The sequence below is a fragment of the Nyctereutes procyonoides genome, unplaced genomic scaffold (assembly GCF_905146905.1).
Source record: "Nyctereutes procyonoides isolate TBG_1078 unplaced genomic scaffold, NYPRO_anot_genome, whole genome shotgun sequence".
Taxonomy (NCBI): domain Eukaryota; kingdom Metazoa; phylum Chordata; class Mammalia; order Carnivora; family Canidae; genus Nyctereutes; species Nyctereutes procyonoides.
Window position 1 is genome coordinate 37,556,195 of NW_026575043.1, and position 20,245 is coordinate 37,576,439.

General features: G+C 53.9%; 5 gene segments (V, D, J or C); all 5 read right to left on the reverse strand.

The window, feature by feature from the left end:
• Window positions 1-515: 515 nt before the first annotated feature.
• Window positions 516-2,662, reverse strand: LOC129508255 (immunoglobulin lambda constant 7-like). The segment is given in 4 exon segments: window positions 516-973; window positions 2,363-2,402; window positions 2,464-2,510; window positions 2,620-2,662. Coding segments are annotated over 4 exon segments (450 nt in total).
• Window positions 2,663-4,561: 1,899 nt separating this feature from the next.
• Window positions 4,562-7,457, reverse strand: LOC129508256 (immunoglobulin lambda constant 7-like). The segment is given in 3 exon segments: window positions 4,562-4,978; window positions 6,384-6,490; window positions 7,444-7,457. Coding segments are annotated over 3 exon segments (441 nt in total).
• Window positions 7,458-8,563: 1,106 nt separating this feature from the next.
• Window positions 8,564-10,710, reverse strand: LOC129508257 (immunoglobulin lambda constant 7-like). The segment is given in 4 exon segments: window positions 8,564-9,021; window positions 10,411-10,450; window positions 10,512-10,558; window positions 10,668-10,710. Coding segments are annotated over 4 exon segments (450 nt in total).
• A 1,900-nt stretch (window positions 10,711-12,610) lies between these two features.
• LOC129508258 (immunoglobulin lambda constant 7-like) lies at window positions 12,611-14,714 on the reverse strand. The segment is given in 4 exon segments: window positions 12,611-13,025; window positions 14,415-14,454; window positions 14,516-14,562; window positions 14,672-14,714. Coding segments are annotated over 4 exon segments (450 nt in total).
• A 1,862-nt stretch (window positions 14,715-16,576) lies between these two features.
• LOC129508259 (immunoglobulin lambda constant 7-like) lies at window positions 16,577-19,536 on the reverse strand. The segment is given in 3 exon segments: window positions 16,577-17,030; window positions 18,436-18,542; window positions 19,532-19,536. Coding segments are annotated over 3 exon segments (432 nt in total).
• Window positions 19,537-20,245: the final 709 nt, after the last annotated feature.

Below are 20,245 nucleotides of genomic sequence, written 5' to 3' on the forward strand. Positions count from 1 at the left end.
AGGGGGCACAAACAGCGTCCCTAGGGAACCTGGCAAGGAGGGTCCCCTAAGGAAAGGAGGATGTTCTAGGCTGTGAAGATGGGGAAGGTCCACACGGAGTAGGAATCCAGGGAAAAATGTTACTGAGAGGGAGAGGGGACCTTAATAGGCATCTTAAGAGGAGGGCTACTTCCAGCTGTCGAAAGCCCAGGTCCAGGGAGGAGATCAGCACATATTCCAGAAGCTATGGGGACCTAAGGTCAATGAAGGCAGCTATGACTGGCCGGGCACATGGTCCACACAAAGAAAAGAATGCACCGACCTATTGTGGAGGAGAGTCTTTAATCTTGTTTTGCTACTGGCATATACTGTTCGGGAAAATTCTCCTGCAATTCTTGGCCAATTAATCCCCCACAAAAACATGAGAATGCCTTCTGCTGGCGCCTTTGTACACAGTCAAAGGAATGATGTTCACCCTTAAAGATAGTTGAGATCAGACACAAAGTGTAAAATCCAAATGAGCAGAGAGCGCGATTTCTGATTGAAGGAAGGACACTTTATTGAGTGCTGCCTGGGTGCGGGGAGAAGGGCGGGATGACCCAGATGGGAGGCAAGATCCTCCTGGAGGTCCTGAGGCTCCGGGCCCCCTTAGGTGGGCGGGGGGCATGGGGAACCTAAGAGCACTCTGCGGGGGCCACCTTCTTCTCCACGGTGCTCCCCTCGTGCGTGACCAGGCAGCTGAAGCTGCTGTGGGATTTCCACTTGTCAGGCGTCAGGCTCAGGTAGCTGCTGGCCGCGTACTTGTTGTTGCTCTGCTTGGAGGGCTTGGTGGTCTCCACGCCCTGGGTGACGGGGCTGCCGTCTGCCTTCCAGGCCACCGTCACGCCGCTGGGGTAGAAGTCGCTGATGAGGCACACCAGGGTGGCCTTGTTGGCGCCGAGCTCCTCAGAGGAGGGCGGGAAGAGTGTGACCGAGGGGGAGGCCTTGGGCTGACCTGTGGGGACGGAAGGCCAGCGGGTCAAGGCAGATGTTTGTTGTGTCAGCACCTACCTGAGTCCTGATGTGGGGCTACAGCTGTGTCCTGTCCATGTCTTGGGCCTCAGGCGGCCCTTGCTCCTAGAGGTCAAGTCAGCCATGGGTAGGCTCACCCACCTTCTGCTGGAGAGAATCTGAGTGACAGATCCTCTAGTTTCTGGGCCTCTCCATGGCCTGAGGCTCTCCAGGTCACATATCCTTCTAACTCTCCCAGTCTTCCTCTGAGACCTGCAGTCCATGGCCCCGAGAACCTGGGCATGGCCTCAATGTGACATGCCACTTACTTGGGATATTCTTGAGCTGGTCAAACCTGGCTACAAGGCTCTGTTACCCATGTGAGAAGTAGATTTATGCCCCTAGGCCACCCCACACCTTCACAGCGGCTCTCCCTCCAACCTATAGATAACCCTCTAGGGATGCTCAAGGGATAGGGGCTGTGAGTTCCTCTTCCTGGGTATCATGGAGTCCAGCAGATGGAGGGGCTTTGTGATGGATGAATTTTCAATCTGTGCCTGGCTCTGCATCTGATCTGAGTGGTCTTGCTGTTCCGTGCAGTTCTACAGGGAAGTCCGTCTGTGCTATAATTTCTGAGTGTCTGGCAAGCACTATCCCGGCAACCTGACACTACCACGGATCCAGGAGCTAAATATCTGCTCAAGGGGCTTTCCAGCTGAGGTGGGCTGTGAAAGGATGGATCTCTGCTGCCTGAGTGCCCTGAGGCCCACTCGGGAGGGTGAGCATCTATCTAGGTTTCTAGTGTCTTGTGGAGGTGGATGGCCCCAGCACCCTCGGCTCCCTTCTCCTCTGAAGTCCTCACATCATCTTTGACCCCTTGTCCTTCTTCCCCCTCCTTGTCTCCAAGTCCCCATGCCAAGGCTCTCCTCCCTGGGCTTCACACAGCCTTCTGCCTGGGAGCTTCATCAGAGATAGAGACCAGAGCCTGAGAAGCCCCCACAATCCTTCCCTCATCCTATAGCCCTGTAGGTAGCCCGGGCCTCACTCTCTCTCATCCTTTGTTCCTCATTCTCTTCAACTTTTGGGGCCCAGACACCCTGAGTGTGGAGAGGACCATCCCCAACTCCAGAGGAGAAGTTTTCCTAGTGGAGAGAGAGCTCGACACTCAGGGAGGCCTGAGTGTAGATCAGGATGGGTTCTGGGTTTGGTCCCCTAAAGGTCCAAAGAGATATCTGAAAGGTGGAACCAGTGGAAGCATGAGAAGCAGACAAAGGGGACCAAACGCACAGACCCAGAGACCTTCAGCCTCATCCCGCATCAGGATTGAAAGGAGACAAACATTGCCAGAAATTGTAGTGTGGAGGCGAAAGAGGAGAGAAAGGGGGAGACTCACCAAGGACGGTCAGGTGGGTGCCTCCGCCGAACACAACACACTGTGACACAGCCTCGAGCACAAACCCTCTGTCAGCCCCTCCACCCCTGACCCAGGCCCACCTGCAGCTGCTCGGGAGGCCCAAAGGGCAGCCTCCTTGTCACGGGTACTGGTCAGGCAGATGGGTGATGTGTCAGGGGTTAGCCTCTGGAGACCAGGAATTTCAATTCCACGGAAGGTTCAGATTCCATCCATCCTCAGTCCTGGGGAGGGGTTGCAGATGATGACTGCTATGGCATCGATATTCCCAACTAAGTCCATCGTTAGGGAGGAGCTGTGTGTCTCCTCAGTGTGTGGTGAGATGCCTTTGTGAAAGGGGTGAATAGACCTGTTTTACCCAGAGTTATTGGAACTGGGACCCCTTTGTAGACTTGGGACTGGTGGGGAGTGTCCTGGATGTCACCCCATCCTCAACATAGAAGAAGGCTTTGAGGGTTGAGGATCAGGAATGAAACATGGCTAGGAGGAATCCCATTTCTCCCAAAAAGATAGATCCCTACAGAAGGCCCTGAGCTCCCAAATCCCTGCCTTTGGATGGATCTTCTGGAAGGAAAAGTGGATGGTGAGTGTTGACTCCCCTTTCTGAGCTGTGTGAGGGCAGGTGTCACCCTGTAGGTGTGTGGGCTGAATATCAGCCTGATAGACCTGGCAGCCTGGCAGCAAGGGGGCAGTCACCACTTCTAGCTCTTTTGCCAGGAGGTCAAGTGTGGGAGTCTGAGGGCCACTGGACTGACTCTGTTCACACAGGTCCCATAAACTGGAATCATGTCTAGCACAGGGTGTCCCAACCATGCAGGACACATAGTGTATCCCTGGAATGGATCTTCACTTAATTTTTACTACTGGACCTTCACCATATGAAGGCTCCTGACACCCAGAGCTTCTCCTGCATCCAAGCCTGATGTCGGCACCTGCTTTGCTCACACAGGGGACACACAGGCCTGGACTCCTCCTTTCTGTAACACAGTGGTACTCTGTGTTAGAGCTTTTGCTGAGCTCTCTGATCTGCCTGTTACTTCCTGTCCAGACTCACTCCCAGGAATTTGCCATGTGTCTTGTCTTACTTCATCCTGGACCGGAATCTCCCTACACCTATTAGTCACTGGCTGACCACTGGCTCCCAGGGTTCATGTCCCACCCTGGGATTCTGTGTAGACCCATCCTGCAGCTCTTCATGTTCACTCCTGAGAGATCCCCACCATGGCAGTATTTGGAAATATAACAGTGCCTTTGTGATCATCATGTGTATGCATGTCTGTTTGTATGCATATACCTGTGTGTGTGAGTTGGTGTTATAGCTCAGGTGTCAGACTAGTCTCCTAGGTTGATGAATCAGTTGAGAGACATGTCAGCAGCTCCATCTCAGATACAGACCCTTGATTTATAATGTAGGTGCCCAGGTATGTCACCCCAGCATCAGGTGTGGGCTAAGGGGTATGCTTGGCCCTTGATGGATCCTAGGGCACATCGATGGTGTTGGTCTCCAAGAGAAATGAATACTAGTGTGAAGAAAGAGACCCTGGGATGAGGTTAAATCAGAGAGAGTGGTATTGTAGAGAACAGCATCCATGCAAAAGGTTTATAGTGAATGTGATAAGGAAATTCTGTGGGAGGCGGCACAGTGTCCTTCTGGAGCAAAGATAAGGTGTCCTCTAGGGAAGGGGGAGGATGCTTGACTGTGTGATTATGAGGAAGGGGATAGGGGTCGGAACCCAGGGAAAACATGTCACTGAGAGGGTGACTTAAGGAAAGGAGGCTGGGCATCTTTAGAGGGGGCCTGGTTTTGGTGGTTGAAAGCTCAGGTCCAGGGAGAAGCTCAGAAATATTTCCAGAAGCGGTGGGGGCCCCAGGTGAGTGAGGGTAGCTGTGATTGGCAGGGTAGGTGGTCCACATTAAAGGAAACATAGAGCCTTGTGGTGGTGACTTTTCTATCTAGCTTGTCCTTATGATAATTCTTATTATTGAATATTGTCTGCCAGATCTGGTGAGAGTGAAACAACCAACACCTGAAGACCCTCCTCTAGAGTCCTTCCCTTAAAGTCTAGAAATGAGGTTCGACGTAAAAATGGTTGAGTTGAGGACACAAAATGATAAACCAAAAGAAAAGAGAGCATTATTTCTGATTGAACAAAGAACACTTTATTGAGTGTTGCCTGGGTTCAAGGGGAAAGGCTGGGATGACTCAGATGGGAGGCAAGATCCTCCTGGAGGTCCTGAGGCTCCGGGCCCCCTTAGGTGGGCGGGGGGCATGGGGAACCTAAGAGCACTCTGCGGGGGCCACCTTCTTCTCCACGGTGCTCCCCTCGTGCGTGACCAGGCAGCTGAAGCTGCTGTGGGATTTCCACTTGTCAGGCGTCAGGCTCAGGTAGCTGCTGGCCGCGTACTTGTTGTTGCTCTGCTTGGAGGGCTTGGTGGTCTCCACGCCCTGGGTGACGGGGCTGCCGTCTGCCTTCCAGGCCACCGTCACGCCGCTGGGGTAGAAGTCGCTGATGAGGCACACCAGGGTGGCCTTGTTGGCGCCGAGCTCCTCAGAGGAGGGCGGGAAGAGTGTGACCGAGGGGGAGGCCTTGGGCTGACCTGTGGGGACGGAAGGCCAGCGGGTCAAGGCAGATGTTTGTTGTGTCAGCACCTACCTGAGTCCTGATGTGGGGCTACAGCTGTGTCCTGTCCATGTCTTGGGCCGCAGGCGGCCCTTGCTCCTAGAGGTCAAGTCAGCCATGGGTGGGCTCACCCACCTTCTGCTGGAGAGAATCTGAGTGACAGATCCTCTAGTTTCTGGGCCTCTGCATGGCCCCAGGGTCTCTCCACATCATATATCCTTCTAATCTACTCAGTCTACCCCCAAGACTAGATGTCAATGACCCCGAGACCCTGCTTTCTTTCTCACTCTGTGTGTGCTTGGACACAGGTCTCAGGTGACATCCCCCAGGTCGCTTACCCAGGATTTCCTAGAGCTGGCATCTCTGGGTTGCAGGGCTCTGTTACCCATGTGAAGAGTCTGTTTCCTGCCTCCAGGCCACCTCATACCTTCACAGCAGCCTTGCCCACCTCCCTAGATACCCACCTTCTAGGGTTGCTGAATGGGATGGGCTGTGAACTCTGGTTCTTGAACGCAGGGAGTCCAGTAGGGGAAGTTTTTCGTGTCAAGTGAATTTCCAGTTCTGAGGATGGGGCTGTGTCTGTTCTGAGGGTCTCCCTCTTCTGTGAAAACCTGGCGGTCTATCTCTCCTAGCATTCCCGGGTACCTAGCAGTACTATCTCCGTCACCTGTCCCTATCAGGGACCTCGGGTCCAATATCTTCTCAGGGGCTCTCCAGATGTAGTGGGCTTTGCGGGGATGGACCTCTGCTGCCAGAGTTTCCTAGACCGGTCCTATTCTTGGTGTCTAAGTATCCCTACATGGTGGATGGTCCCATCACCCTGGGCTCCATTCTCTCAAGTCCTTGCTTTATCCTTTACCCCTTGTCCTGCTTCCCCCTCCTTGTCTCCGAGTCCCCATATCAAGGCTCTCCTCATTGTGCCCATGCAGCCCTCTGCCCGGGACCCCCCTCCGCCAGAGACAGAGGCCAGCACCTGAGCAGCCCCCACAATCCTTCCATCACCTTATAGCCCTGCTGGCAGTCTGAGCATCCCTCTTCCTTATCCATCTCCCCTCATTTCCCCTCACATTCATGATTCTAATAGACCCTGACTGGGGAACCGACCACCCCCTAGTCCAGAGAAGAAGGTCCTGTGGGTAGAGGGCTGGACACACAGTGAGACCTGAGTGTACATCAGGAAGGATTTTGGGGCTGGTCCCCTGCAGCTCCAGTACAACATCTGACAAGGTGGGAGCAGTGGAGGCACGAGGGCCAGACGAAGCGGACGAAAGGCATAGACCCCACAGACCTTTAGCCTCAGCCTTCATCAAGTTGGAAAGGAGAGAAGCATCACCTGAAATTGTAGAGTGGGTGCCAAGGAGGCGAGAAAGGGGTAGACTCACCGAGGACGGTCAGGTGGGTGCCTCCGCCGAACACAGCACACTGTGACACAGCCCCGAACAGAAACCCTCTGTCAGCCCCTCCACCCCTGACCCAGGCCCACCTGCAGCTGCTCGGGAGGCCCAAAGGGCAGCCTCCTTGTCACGGGTGCTGGTTGGGCAGATGGGGGTGTGTGGTGAGGAGGTTGCCCCTGGAGACCAGGAATTTCATTTCCATGGAAGGTTCAGATTCCATCCATCCTCAGTCCTGGGGAGGGGTTGCAGAGGATGTCTGGGTATGTCATCGAAATTCCCAGCTAAGTCCATCGTTAGGGAGGAGCTGTGTGTCTCCTCAGTGTGTGTCAGTATGTCATTGTGGAAGGGGTGAGCAGGCCTGTTTCACACAGGGATATGATGGAGCTGGGACCCCTTTGCAGACTTGGGACTGGTGGGGGAGTGTCCTGAGTGCCACCACATCTACAGCACAGGAGTCTGAGGGAGTTTGGGGTCAGGAATGGGAACTGGATGGGAGGAGAATCCTGTTTCTCCCAAGCAGATAGATCTCTCCACAGGGCCTAAGCTCCAGCACCATTCCTTTGGCAGGATCTTGTGGAAGGTATAGTAGATGGTGAGTGTTTAGTCCCCATACTGAGTTGGAGGAGGGCAGGTGTCACCTGGAGGAGTGTAGGTATGTGGGCTGCTTGTCAGCTGGATAGACCTGCCAGGCCCCAGGTGGGTGGAGGGGCAGTCACTGCTTCCAGAAATTTTGCCCTGAGCCCAAGTGTGAGAGTCTGACAGACACTTTAACCACCTCAGAATCCCACATCCCTCATGTACAGGAAGCATCATTTGCACACGGTGGCCCCACCAGGCAGGACACATACTGTACTCTTACAAGTGACCTTCATGTTGTGGGGGTGTTATGACACCCAGGTCTCTGCCTGCATCATGGCCTGGGGATGTCACCTAATGAGCTCACACAAGGTACATACAGGCCTGGTATCCTTTCTGTGACACAGTGGCCCGCCAGCCAGTAGTCCTGCTGTCCTCCCTGATCTGTCTGCTACTTCCTGTCCAGACTCACTCCCAGGAGCTCATCATGTCATGTCTCCTGTCTCACTCCATCCTGGACCAGAATCTCCCTGGCCTCCTTATTTGTCACTGGATGGCTCTATGGGGACTGCAGTGAGTGACTGGGTTTTCTTTGCTCATGTCCCACGCTGGGACTCTGTGTAGACCCATCCCCCAGGTCTTCCTGAACCTTCCTGAGGGATGCCTACCTTAGCAGTGTTTGGAAATGGACCAGTGTGTTTGTGATCATCATGTGTGTGCATATTGTTTGTATTCATTTGTACCTGTGTGTGTATGTATGTGTCTTACAGCTCAGATCTCACACTAGGTTCCTAGGCAGATGAGTCAGTTGAGAGACTTGTCAGCAGCTCATTCCCTGAATCTGATCCTGGATTTCTAACACAGAGGCCCAGGCAGGTCAAGCCAGCACAAGGGGTGGATCGTGGGTTGGCCTAATCTGAGGGGTCCTAGAAAACATAGGTGGCATCTATCTCCCAGGGAACATCAATACTAGTGGGAAGCAAGAGACACTGGGAGGAGGTGCCACCAGTGGGAATGTGAGTGTGAGTTACGAGGGTCCAGGCAGAGGGCCTTTTAGTGAGTGTGACAGGGACAGTCTGTGGGAGGGGGCACAAACAGCGTCCCTAGGGAACCTGGCAAGGAGGGTCCCCTAAGGAAAGGAGGATGTTCTAGGCTGTGAAGATGGGGAAGGTCCACACGGAGTAGGAATCCAGGGAAAAATGTTACTGAGAGGGGACCTTAATAGGCATCTTAAGAGGAGGGCTACTTCCAGCTGTCGAAAGCCCAGGTCCAGGGAGGAGATCAGCACATATTCCAGAAGCTATGGGGACCTAAGGTCAATGAAGGCAGCTATGACTGGCCGGGCACATGGTCCACACAAAGAAAAGAATGCACCGACCTATTGTGGAGGAGAGTCTTTAATCTTGTTTTGCTACTGGCATATACTGTTCGGGAAAATTCTCCTGCAATTCTTGGCCAATTAATCCCCCACAAAAACATGAGAATGCCTTCTGCTGGCGCCTTTGTACACAGTCAAAGGAATGATGTTCACCCTTAAAGATAGTTGAGATCAGACACAAAGTGTAAAATCCAAATGAGCAGAGAGCGCGATTTCTGATTGAAGGAAGGACACTTTATTGAGTGCTGCCTGGGTGCGGGGAGAAGGGCGGGATGACCCAGATGGGAGGCAAGATCCTCCTGGAGGTCCTGAGGCTCCGGGCCCCCTTAGGTGGGCGGGGGGCATGGGGAACCTAAGAGCACTCTGCGGGGGCCACCTTCTTCTCCACGGTGCTCCCCTCGTGCGTGACCAGGCAGCTGAAGCTGCTGTGGGATTTCCACTTGTCAGGCGTCAGGCTCAGGTAGCTGCTGGCCGCGTACTTGTTGTTGCTCTGCTTGGAGGGCTTGGTGGTCTCCACGCCCTGGGTGACGGGGCTGCCGTCTGCCTTCCAGGCCACCGTCACGCCGCTGGGGTAGAAGTCGCTGATGAGGCACACCAGGGTGGCCTTGTTGGCGCCGAGCTCCTCAGAGGAGGGCGGGAAGAGTGTGACCGAGGGGGAGGCCTTGGGCTGACCTGTGGGGACGGAAGGCCAGCGGGTCAAGGCAGATGTTTGTTGTGTCAGCACCTACCTGAGTCCTGATGTGGGGCTACAGCTGTGTCCTGTCCATGTCTTGGGCCGCAGGCGGCCCTTGCTCCTAGAGGTCAAGTCAGCCATGGGTAGGCTCACCCACCTTCTGCTGGAGAGAATCTGAGTGACAGATCCTCTAGTTTCTGGGCCTCTCCATGGCCTGAGGCTCTCCAGGTCACATATCCTTCTAACTCTCCCAGTCTTCCTCTGAGACCTGCAGTCCATGGCCCCGAGAACCTGGGCATGGCCTCAATGTGACATGCCACTTACTTGGGATATTCTTGAGCTGGTCAAACCTGGCTACAAGGCTCTGTTACCCATGTGAGAAGTAGATTTATGCCCCTAGGCCACCTCACACCTTCACAGCGGCTCTCCCTCCAACCTATAGATAACCCTCTAGGGATGCTCAAGGGATAGGGGCTGTGAGTTCCTCTTCCTGGGTATCATGGAGTCCAGCAGATGGAGGGGCTTTGTGATGGATGAATTTTCAATCTGTGCCTGGCTCTGCATCTGATCTGAGTGGTCTTGCTGTTCCGTGCAGTTCTACAGGGAAGTCCGTCTGTGCTATAATTTCTGAGTGTCTGGCAAGCACTATCCCGGCAACCTGACACTACCACGGATCCAGGAGCTAAATATCTGCTCAAGGGGCTTTCCAGCTGAGGTGGGCTGTGAAAGGATGGATCTCTGCTGCCTGAGTGCCCTGAGGCCCACTCGGGAGGGTGAGCATCTATCTAGGTTTCTAGTGTCTTGTGGAGGTGGATGGCCCCAGCACCCTCGGCTCCCTTCTCCTCTGAAGTCCTCACATCATCTTTGACCCCTTGTCCTTCTTCCCCCTCCTTGTCTCCAAGTCCCCATGCCAAGGCTCTCCTCCCTGGGCTTCACACAGCCTTCTGCCTGGGAGCTTCATCAGAGATAGAGACCAGAGCCTGAGAAGCCCCCACAATCCTTCCCTCATCCTATAGCCCTGTAGGTAGCCCGGGCCTCACTCTCTCTCATCCTTTGTTCCTCATTCTCTTCAACTTTTGGGGCCCAGACACCCTGAGTGTGGAGAGGACCATCCCCAACTCCAGAGGAGAAGTTTTCCTAGTGGAGAGAGAGCTCGACACTCAGGGAGGCCTGAGTGTAGATCAGGATGGGTTCTGGGTTTGGTCCCCTAAAGGTCCAAAGAGATATCTGAAAGGTGGAACCAGTGGAAGCATGAGAAGCAGACAAAGGGGACCAAACGCACAGACCCAGAGACCTTCAGCCTCATCCCGCATCAGGATTGAAAGGAGACAAACATTGCCAGAAATTGTAGTGTGGAGGCGAAAGAGGAGAGAAAGGGGGAGACTCACCAAGGACGGTCAGGTGGGTGCCTCCGCCGAACACAACACACTGTGACACAGCCTCGAGCACAAACCCTCTGTCAGCCCCTCCACCCCTGACCCAGGCCCACCTGCAGCTGCTCGGGAGGCCCAAAGGGCAGCCTCCTTGTCACGGGTACTGGTCAGGCAGATGGGTGATGTGTCAGGGGTTAGCCTCTGGAGACCAGGAATTTCAATTCCACGGAAGGTTCAGATTCCATCCATCCTCAGTCCTGGGGAGGGGTTGCAGATGATGACTGCTATGGCATCGATATTCCCAACTAAGTCCATCGTTAGGGAGGAGCTGTGTGTCTCCTCAGTGTGTGGTGAGATGCCTTTGTGAAAGGGGTGAATAGACCTGTTTTACCCAGAGTTGTTGGAACTGGGACCCCTTTGTAGACTTGGGACTGGTGGGGAGTGTCCTGGATGTCACCCCATCCTCAACATAGAAGAAGGCTTTGAGGGTTGAGGATCAGGAATGAAACATGGCTAGGAGGAATCCCATTTCTCCCAAAAAGATAGATCCCTACAGAAGGCCCTGAGCTCCCAAATCCCTGCCTTTGGATGGATCTTCTGGAAGGAAAAGTGGATGGTGAGTGTTGACTCCCCTTTCTGAGCTGTGTGAGGGCAGGTGTCACCCTGTAGGTGTGTGGGCTGAATATCAGCCTGATAGACCTGGCAGCCTGGCAGCAAGGGGGCAGTCACCACTTCTAGCTCTTTTGCCAGGAGGTCAAGTGTGGGAGTCTGAGGGCCACTGGACTGACTCTGTTCACACAGGTCCCATAAACTGGAATCATGTCTAGCACAGGGTGTCCCAACCATGCAGGACACATAGTGTATCCCTGGAATGGATCTTCACTTAATTTTTACTACTGGACCTTCACCATATGAAGGCTCCTGACACCCAGAGCTTCTCCTGCATCCAAGCCTGATGTCGGCACCTGCTTTGCTCACACAGGGGACACACAGGCCTGGACTCCTCCTTTCTGTAACACAGTGGTACTCTGTGTTAGAGCTTTTGCTGAGCTCTCTGATCTGCCTGTTACTTCCTGTCCAGACTCACTCCCAGGAATTTGCCATGTGTCTTGTCTTACTTCATCCTGGACCGGAATCTCCCTACACCTATTAGTCACTGGCTGACCACTGGCTCCCAGGGTTCATGTCCCACCCTGGGATTCTGTGTAGACCCATCCTGCAGCTCTTCATGTTCACTCCTGAGAGATCCCCACCATGGCAGTATTTGGAAATATAACAGTGCCTTTGTGATCATCATGTGTATGCATGTCTGTTTGTATGCATATACCTGTGTGTGTGAGTTGGTGTTATAGCTCAGGTGTCAGACTAGTCTCCTAGGTTGATGAATCAGTTGAGAGACATGTCAGCAGCTCCATCTCAGATACAGACCCTTGATTTATAATGTAGGTGCCCAGGTATGTCACCCCAGCATCAGGTGTGGGCTAAGGGGTATGCTTGGCCCTTGATGGATCCTAGGGCACATCGATGGTGTTGGTCTCCAAGAGAAATGAATACTAGTGTGAAGAAAGAGACCCTGGGATGAGGTTAAATCAGAGAGAGTGGTATTGTAGAGAACAGCATCCATGCAAAAGGTTTATAGTGAATGTGATAAGGAAATTCTGTGGGAGGCGGCACAGTGTCCTTCTGGAGCAAAGATAAGGTGTCCTCTAGGGAAGGGGGAGGATGCTTGACTGTGTGATTATGAGGAAGGGGATAGGGGTCGGAACCCAGGGAAAACATGTCACTGAGAGGGTGACTTAAGGAAAGGAGGCTGGGCATCTTTAGAGGGGGCCTGGTTTTGGTGGTTGAAAGCTCAGGTCCAGGGAGAAGCTCAGAAATATTTCCAGAAGCGGTGGGGGCCCCAGGTGAGTGAGGGTAGCTGTGATTGGCAGGGTAGGTGGTCCACATTAAAGGAAACATAGAGCCTTGTGGTGGTGACTTTTCTATCTAGCTTGTCCTTATGATAATTCTTATTATTGAATATTGTCTGCCAGATCTGGTGAGAGTGAAACAACCAACACCTGAAGACCCTCCTCTAGAGTCCTTCCCTTAAAGTCTAGAAATGAGGTTCGACCTAAAAATGGTTGAGTTGAGGACACAAAATGATAAACCAAAAGAAAAGAGAGCATTATTTCTGATTGAACGAAGAACACTTTATTGAGTGTTGCCTGGGTTCAGGGGAAAGGCTGGGATGACCCAGATGGGAGGCAAGATCCTCCTGGAGGTCCTGAGGCTCCGGGCCCCCTTAGGTGGGCGGGGGGCATGGGGAACCTAAGAGCACTCTGCGGGGGCCACCTTCTTCTCCACGGTGCTCCCCTCGTGCGTGACCAGGCAGCTGAAGCTGCTGTGGGATTTCCACTTGTCAGGCGTCAGGCTCAGGTAGCTGCTGGCCGCGTACTTGTTGTTGCTCTGCTTGGAGGGCTTGGTGGTCTCCACGCCCTGGGTGACGGGGCTGCCGTCTGCCTTCCAGGCCACCGTCACGCCGCTGGGGTAGAAGTCGCTGATGAGGCACACCAGGGTGGCCTTGTTGGCGCCGAGCTCCTCAGAGGAGGGCGGGAAGAGTGTGACCGAGGGGGAGGCCTTGGGCTGACCTGTGGGGACGGAAGGCCAGCGGGTCAAGGCAGATGTTTGTTGTGTCAGCACCTACCTGAGTCCTGATGTGGGGCTACAGCTGTGTCCTGTCCATGTCTTGGGCCGCAGGCGGCCCTTGCTCCTAGAGGTCAAGTCAGCCATGGGTGGGCTCACCCACCTTCTGCTGGAGAGAATCTGAGTGACAGATCCTCTAGTTTCTGGGCCTCTCCATGGCCTGAGGCTCTCCAGGTCACATATCCTTCTAACTCTCCCAGTCTTCCTCTGAGACCTGCAGTCCATGGCCCCGAGAACCTGGGCATGGCCTCAATGTGACATGCCACTTACTTGTGATATTCTTGAGCTGGTCAAACCTGGCTACAAGGCTCTGTTACCCATGTGAGAAGTAGATTTATGCCCCTAGGCCACCCCACACCTTCACAGCGGCTCTCCCTCCAACCTATAGATAACCCTCTAGGGATGCTCAAGGGATAGGGGCTGTGAGTTCCTCTTCCTGGGTATCATGGAGTCCAGCAGATGGAGGGGCTTTGTGATGGATGAATTTTCAATCTGTGCCTGGCTCTGCATCTGATCTGAGTGGTCTTGCTGTTCCGTGCAGTTCTACAGGGAAGTCCGTCTGTGCTATAATTTCTGAGTGTCTGGCAAGCACTATCCCGGCAACCTGACACTACCACGGATCCAGGAGCTAAATATCTGCTCAAGGGGCTTTCCAGCTGAGGTGGGCTGTGAAAGGATGGATCTCTGCTGCCTGAGTGCCCTGAGGCCCACTCGGGAGGGTGAGCATCTATCTAGGTTTCTAGTGTCTTGTGGAGGTGGATGGCCCCAGCACCCTCGGCTCCCTTCTCCTCTGAAGTCCTCACATCATCTTTGACCCCTTGTCCTTCTTCCCCCTCCTTGTCTCCAAGTCCCCATGCCAAGGCTCTCCTCCCTGGGCTTCACACAGCCTTCTGCCTGGGAGCTTCATCAGAGATAGAGACCAGAGCCTGAGAAGCCCCCACAATCCTTCCCTCATCCTATAGCCCTGTAGGTAGCCCGGGCCTCACTCTCTCTCATCCTTTGTTCCTCATTCTCTTCAACTTTTGGGGCCCAGACACCCTGAGTGTGGAGAGGACCATCCCCAACTCCAGAGGAGAAGTTTTCCTAGTGGAGAGAGAGCTCGACACTCAGGGAGGCCTGAGTGTAGATCAGGATGGGTTCTGGGTTTGGTCCCCTAAAGGTCCAAAGAGATATCTGAAAGGTGGAACCAGTGGAAGCATGAGAAGCAGACAAAGGGGACCAAACGCACAGACCCAGAGACCTTCAGCCTCATCCCGCATCAGGATTGAAAGGAGACAAACATTGCCAGAAATTGTAGTGTGGAGGCGAAAGAGGAGAGAAAGGGGGAGACTCACCAAGGACGGTCAGGTGGGTGCCTCCGCCGAACACAACACACTGTGACACAGCCTCGAGCACAAACCCTCTGTCAGCCCCTCCACCCCTGACCCAGGCCCACCTGCAGCTGCTCGGGAGGCCCAAAGGGCAGCCTCCTTGTCACGGGTACTGGTCAGGCAGATGGGTGATGTGTCAGGGGTTAGCCTCTGGAGACCAGGAATTTCAATTCCACGGAAGGTTCAGATTCCATCCATCCTCAGTCCTGGGGAGGGGTTGCAGATGATGACTGCTATGGCATCGATATTCCCAACTAAGTCCATCGTTAGGGAGGAGCTGTGTGTCTCCTCAGTGTGTGGTGAGATGCCTTTGTGAAAGGGGTGAATAGACCTGTTTTACCCAGAGTTATTGGAACTGGGACCCCTTTGTAGACTTGGGACTGGTGGGGAGTGTCCTGGATGTCACCCCATCCTCAACATAGAAGAAGGCTTTGAGGGTTGAGGATCAGGAATGAAACATGGCTAGGAGGAATCCCATTTCTCCCAAAAAGATAGATCCCTACAGAAGGCCCTGAGCTCCCAAATCCCTGCCTTTGGATGGATCTTCTGGAAGGAAAAGTGGATGGTGAGTGTTGACTCCCCTTTCTGAGCTGTGTGAGGGCAGGTGTCACCCTGTAGGTGTGTGGGCTGAATATCAGCCTGATAGACCTGGCAGCCTGGCAGCAAGGGGGCAGTCACCACTTCTAGCTCTTTTGCCAGGAGGTCAAGTGTGGGAGTCTGAGGGCCACTGGACTGACTCTGTTCACACAGGTCCCATAAACTGGAATCATGTCTAGCACAGGGTGTCCCAACCATGCAGGACACATAGTGTATCCCTGGAATGGATCTTCACTTAATTTTTACTACTGGACCTTCACCATATGAAGGCTCCTGACACCCAGAGCTTCTCCTGCATCCAAGCCTGATGTCGGCACCTGCTTTGCTCACACAGGGGACACACAGGCCTGGACTCCTCCTTTCTGTAACACAGTGGTACTCTGTGTTAGAGCTTTTGCTGAGCTCTCTGATCTGCCTGTTACTTCCTGTCCAGACTCACTCCCAGGAATTTGCCATGTGTCTTGTCTTACTTCATCCTGGACCGGAATCTCCCTACACCTATTAGTCACTGGCTGACCACTGGCTCCCAGGGTTCATGTCCCACCCTGGGATTCTGTGTAGACCCATCCTGCAGCTCTTCATGTTCACTCCTGAGAGATCCCCACCATGGCAGTATTTGGAAATATAACAGTGCCTTTGTGATCATCATGTGTATGCATGTCTGTTTGTATGCATATACCTGTGTGTGTGAGTTGGTGTTATAGCTCAGGTGTCAGACTAGTCTCCTAGGTTGATGAATCAGTTGAGAGACATGTCAGCAGCTCCATCTCAGATACAGACCCTTGATTTATAATGTAGGTGCCCAGGTATGTCACCCCAGCATCAGGTGTGGGCTAAGGGGTATGCTTGGCCCTTGATGGATCCTAGGGCACATCGATGGTGTTGGTCTCCAAGAGAAATGAATACTAGTGTGAAGAAAGAGACCCTGGGATGAGGTTAAATCAGAGAGAGTGGTATTGTAGAGAACAGCATCCATGCAAAAGGTTTATAGTGAATGTGATAAGGAAATTCTGTGGGAGGCGGCACAGTGTCCTTCTGGAGCAAAGATAAGGTGTCCTCTAGGGAAGGGGGAGGATGCTTGACTGTGTGATTATGAGGAAGGGGATAGGGGTCGGAACCCAGGGAAAACATGTCACTGAGAGGGTGACTTAAGGAAAGGAGGCTGGGCATCTTTAGAGGGGGCCTGGTTTTGGTGGTTGAAAGCTCAGGTCCAGGGAGAAGCTCAGAAATATTTCCAGAAGCGGTGGGGGCCCCAGGTGAGTGAGGGTAGCTGTGATTGGCAGGGTAGGTGGTCCACATTAAAGGAAACATAGAGCCTTGTGGTGGTGACTTTTCTATCTAGCTTGTCCTTATGATAATTCTTATTATTGAATATTGTCTGCCAGATCTGGTGAGAGTGAAACAACCAACACCTGAAGACCCTCCTCTAGAGTCCTTCCCTTAAAGTCTAGAAATGAGGTTCGACGTAAAAATGGTTGAGTTGAGGACACAAAATGATAAACCAAAAGAAAAGAGAGCATTATTTCTGATTGAACAAAGAACACTTTATTGAGTGTTGCCTGGGTTCAAGGGGAAAGGCTGGGATGACCCAGATGGGAGGCAAGATCCTCCTGGAGGTCCTGAGGCTCCGGGCCCCCTTAGGTGGGCGGGGGGCATGGGGAACCTAAGAGCACTCTGCGGGGGCCACCTTCTTCTCCACGGTGCTCCCCTCGTGCGTGACCAGGCAGCTGAAGCTGCTGTGGGATTTCCACTTGTCAGGCGTCAGGCTCAGGTAGCTGCTGGCCGCGTACTTGTTGTTGCTCTGCTTGGAGGGCTTGGTGGTCTCCACGCCCTGGGTGACGGGGCTGCCGTCTGCCTTCCAGGCCACCGTCACGCCGCTGGGGTAGAAGTCGCTGATGAGGCACACCAGGGTGGCCTTGTTGGCGCCGAGCTCCTCAGAGGAGGGCGGGAAGAGTGTGACCGAGGGGGAGGCCTTGGGCTGACCTGTGGGGACGGAAGGCCAGCGGGTCAAGGCAGATGTTTGTTGTGTCAGCACCTACCTGAGTCCTGATGTGGGGCTACAGCTGTGTCCTGTCCATGTCTTGGGCCGCAGGCGGCCCTTGCTCCTAGAGGTCAAGTCAGCCATGGGTGGGCTCACCCACCTTCTGCTGGAGAGAATCTGAGTGACAGATCCTCTAGTTTCTGGGCCTCTGCATGGCCCCAGGGTCTCTCCACATCATATATCCTTCTAATCTACTCAGTCTACCCCCAAGACTAGATGTCAATGACCCCGAGACCCTGCTTTCTTTCTCACTCTGTGTGTGCTTGGACACAGGTCTCAGGTGACATCCCCCAGGTCGCTTACCCAGGATTTCCTAGAGCTGGCATCTCTGGGTTGCAGGGCTCTGTTACCCATGTGAAGAGTCTGTTTCCTGCCTCCAGGCCACCTCATACCTTCACAGCAGCCTTGCCCACCTCCCTAGATACCCACCTTCTAGGGTTGCTGAATGGGATGGGCTGTGAACTCTGGTTCTTGAACGCAGGGAGTCCAGTAGGGGAAGTTTTTCGTGTCAAGTGAATTTCCAGTTCTGAGGATGGGGCTGTGTCTGTTCTGAGGGTCTCCCTCTTCTGTGAAAACCTGGCGGTCTATCTCTCCTAGGATTCCCGGGTACCTAGCAGTACTATCTCCGTCACCTGTCCCTATCAGGGACCTCGGGTCCAATATCTTCTCAGGGGCTCTCCAGATGTAGTGGGCTTTGCGGGGATGGACCTCTGCTGCCAGAGTTTCCTAGACCGGTCCTATTCTTGGTGTCTAAGTATCCCTACATGGTGGATGGTCCCATCACCCTGGGCTCCATTCTCTCAAGTCCTTGCTTTATCCTTTACCCCTTGTCCTGCTTCCCCCTCCTTGTCTCCGAGTCCCCATATCAAGGCTCTCCTCATTGTGCCCATGCAGCCCTCTGCCCGGGACCCCCCTCCGCCAGAGACAGAGGCCAGCACCTGAGCAGCCCCCACAATCCTTCCATCACCTTATAGCCCTGCTGGCAGTCTGAGCATCCCTCTTCCTTATCCATCTCCCCTCATTTCCCCTCACATTCATGATTCTAATAGACCCTGACTGGGGAACCGACCACCCCCTAGTCCAGAGAAGAAGGTCCTGTGGGTAGAGGGCTGGACACACAGTGAGACCTGAGTGTACATCAGGAAGGATTTTGGGGCTGGTCCCCTGCAGCTCCAGTACAACATCTGACAAGGTGGGAGCAGTGGAGGCACGAGGGCCAGACGAAGCGGACGAAAGGCATAGACCCCACAGACCTTTAGCCTCAGCCTTCATCAAGTTGGAAAGGAGAGAAGCATCACCTGAAATTGTAGAGTGGGTGCCAAGGAGGCGAGAAAGGGGTAGACTCACCGAGGACGGTCAGGTGGGTGCCTCCGCCGAACACAGCACACTGTGACACAGCCCCGAACAGAAACCCTCTGTCAGCCCCTCCACCCCTGACCCAGGCCCACCTGCAGCTGCTCGGGAGGCCCAAAGGGCAGCCTCCTTGTCACGGGTGCTGGTTGGGCAGATGGGGGTGTGTGGTGAGGAGGTTGCCCCTGGAGACCAGGAATTTCATTTCCATGGAAGGTTCAGATTCCATCCATCCTCAGTCCTGGGGAGGGGTTGCAGAGGATGTCTGGGTATGTCATCGAAATTCCCAGCTAAGTCCATCGTTAGGGAGGAGCTGTGTGTCTCCTCAGTGTGTGTCAGTATGTCATTGTGGAAGGGGTGAGCAGGCCTGTTTCACACAGGGATATGATGGAGCTGGGACCCCTTTGCAGACTTGGGACTGGTGGGGGAGTGTCCTGAGTGCCACCACATCTACAGCACAGGAGTCTGAGGGAGTTTGGGGTCAGGAATGGGAACTGGATGGGAGGAGAATCCTGTTTCTCCCAAGCAGATAGATCTCTCCACAGGGCCTAAGCTCCAGCACCCTTCCTTTGGCAGGATCTTGTGGAAGGTATAGTAGATGGTGAGTGTTTAGTCCCCATACTGAGTTGGAGGAGGGCAGGTGTCACCTGGAGGAGTGTAGGTATGTGGGCTGCTTGTCAGCTGGATAGACCTGCCAGGCCCCAGGTGGGTGGAGGGGCAGTCACTGCTTCCAGAAATTTTGCCCTGAGCCCAAGTGTGAGAGTCTGACAGACACTTTAACCACCTCAGAATCCCACATCCCTCATGTACAGGAAGCATCATTTGCACACGGTGGCCCCACCAGGCAGGACACATACTGTACTCTTACAAGTGACCTTCATGTTGTGGGGGTGTTATGACACCCAGGTCTCTGCCTGCATCATGGCCTGGGGATGTCACCTAATGAGCTCACACAAGGTACATACAGGCCTGGTATCCTTTCTGTGACACAGTGGCCCGCCAGCCAGTAGTCCTGCTGTCCTCCCTGATCTGTCTGCTACTTCCTGTCCAGACTCACTCCCAGGAGCTCATCATGTCATGTCTCCTGTCTCACTCCATCCTGGACCAGAATCTCCCTGGCCTCCTTATTTGTCACTGGATGGCTCTATGGGGACTGCAGTGAGTGACTGGGTTTTCTTTGCTCATGTCCCACGCTGGGACTCTGTGTAGACCCATCCCCCAGGTCTTCCTGAACCTTCCTGAGGGATGCCTACCTTAGCAGTGTTTGGAAATGGACCAGTGTGTTTGTGATCATCATGTGTGTGCATATTGTTTGTATTCATTTGTACCTGTGTGTGTATGTATGTGTCTTACAGCTCAGATCTCACACTAGGTTCCTAGGCAGATGAGTCAGTTGAGAGACTTGTCAGCAGCTCATTCCCTGAATCTGATCCTGGATTTCTAACACAGAGGCCCAGGCAGGTCAAGCCAGCACAAGGGGTGGATCGTGGGTTGGCCTAATCTGAGGGGTCCTAGAAAACATAGGTGGCATCTATCTCCCAGGGAACATCAATACTAGTGGGAAGCAAGAGACACTGGGAGGAGGTGCCACCAGTGGGAATGTGAGTGTGAGTTACGAGGGTCCAGGCAGAGGGCCTTTTAGTGAGTGTGACAGGGACAGTCTGTGGGAGGGGGCACAAACAGCGTCCCTAGGGAACCTGGCAAGGAGGGTCCCCTAAGGAAAGGAGGATGTTCTAGGCTGTGAAGATGGGGAAGGTCCACACGGAGTAGGAATCCAGGGAAAAATGTTACTGAGAGGGAGAGGGGA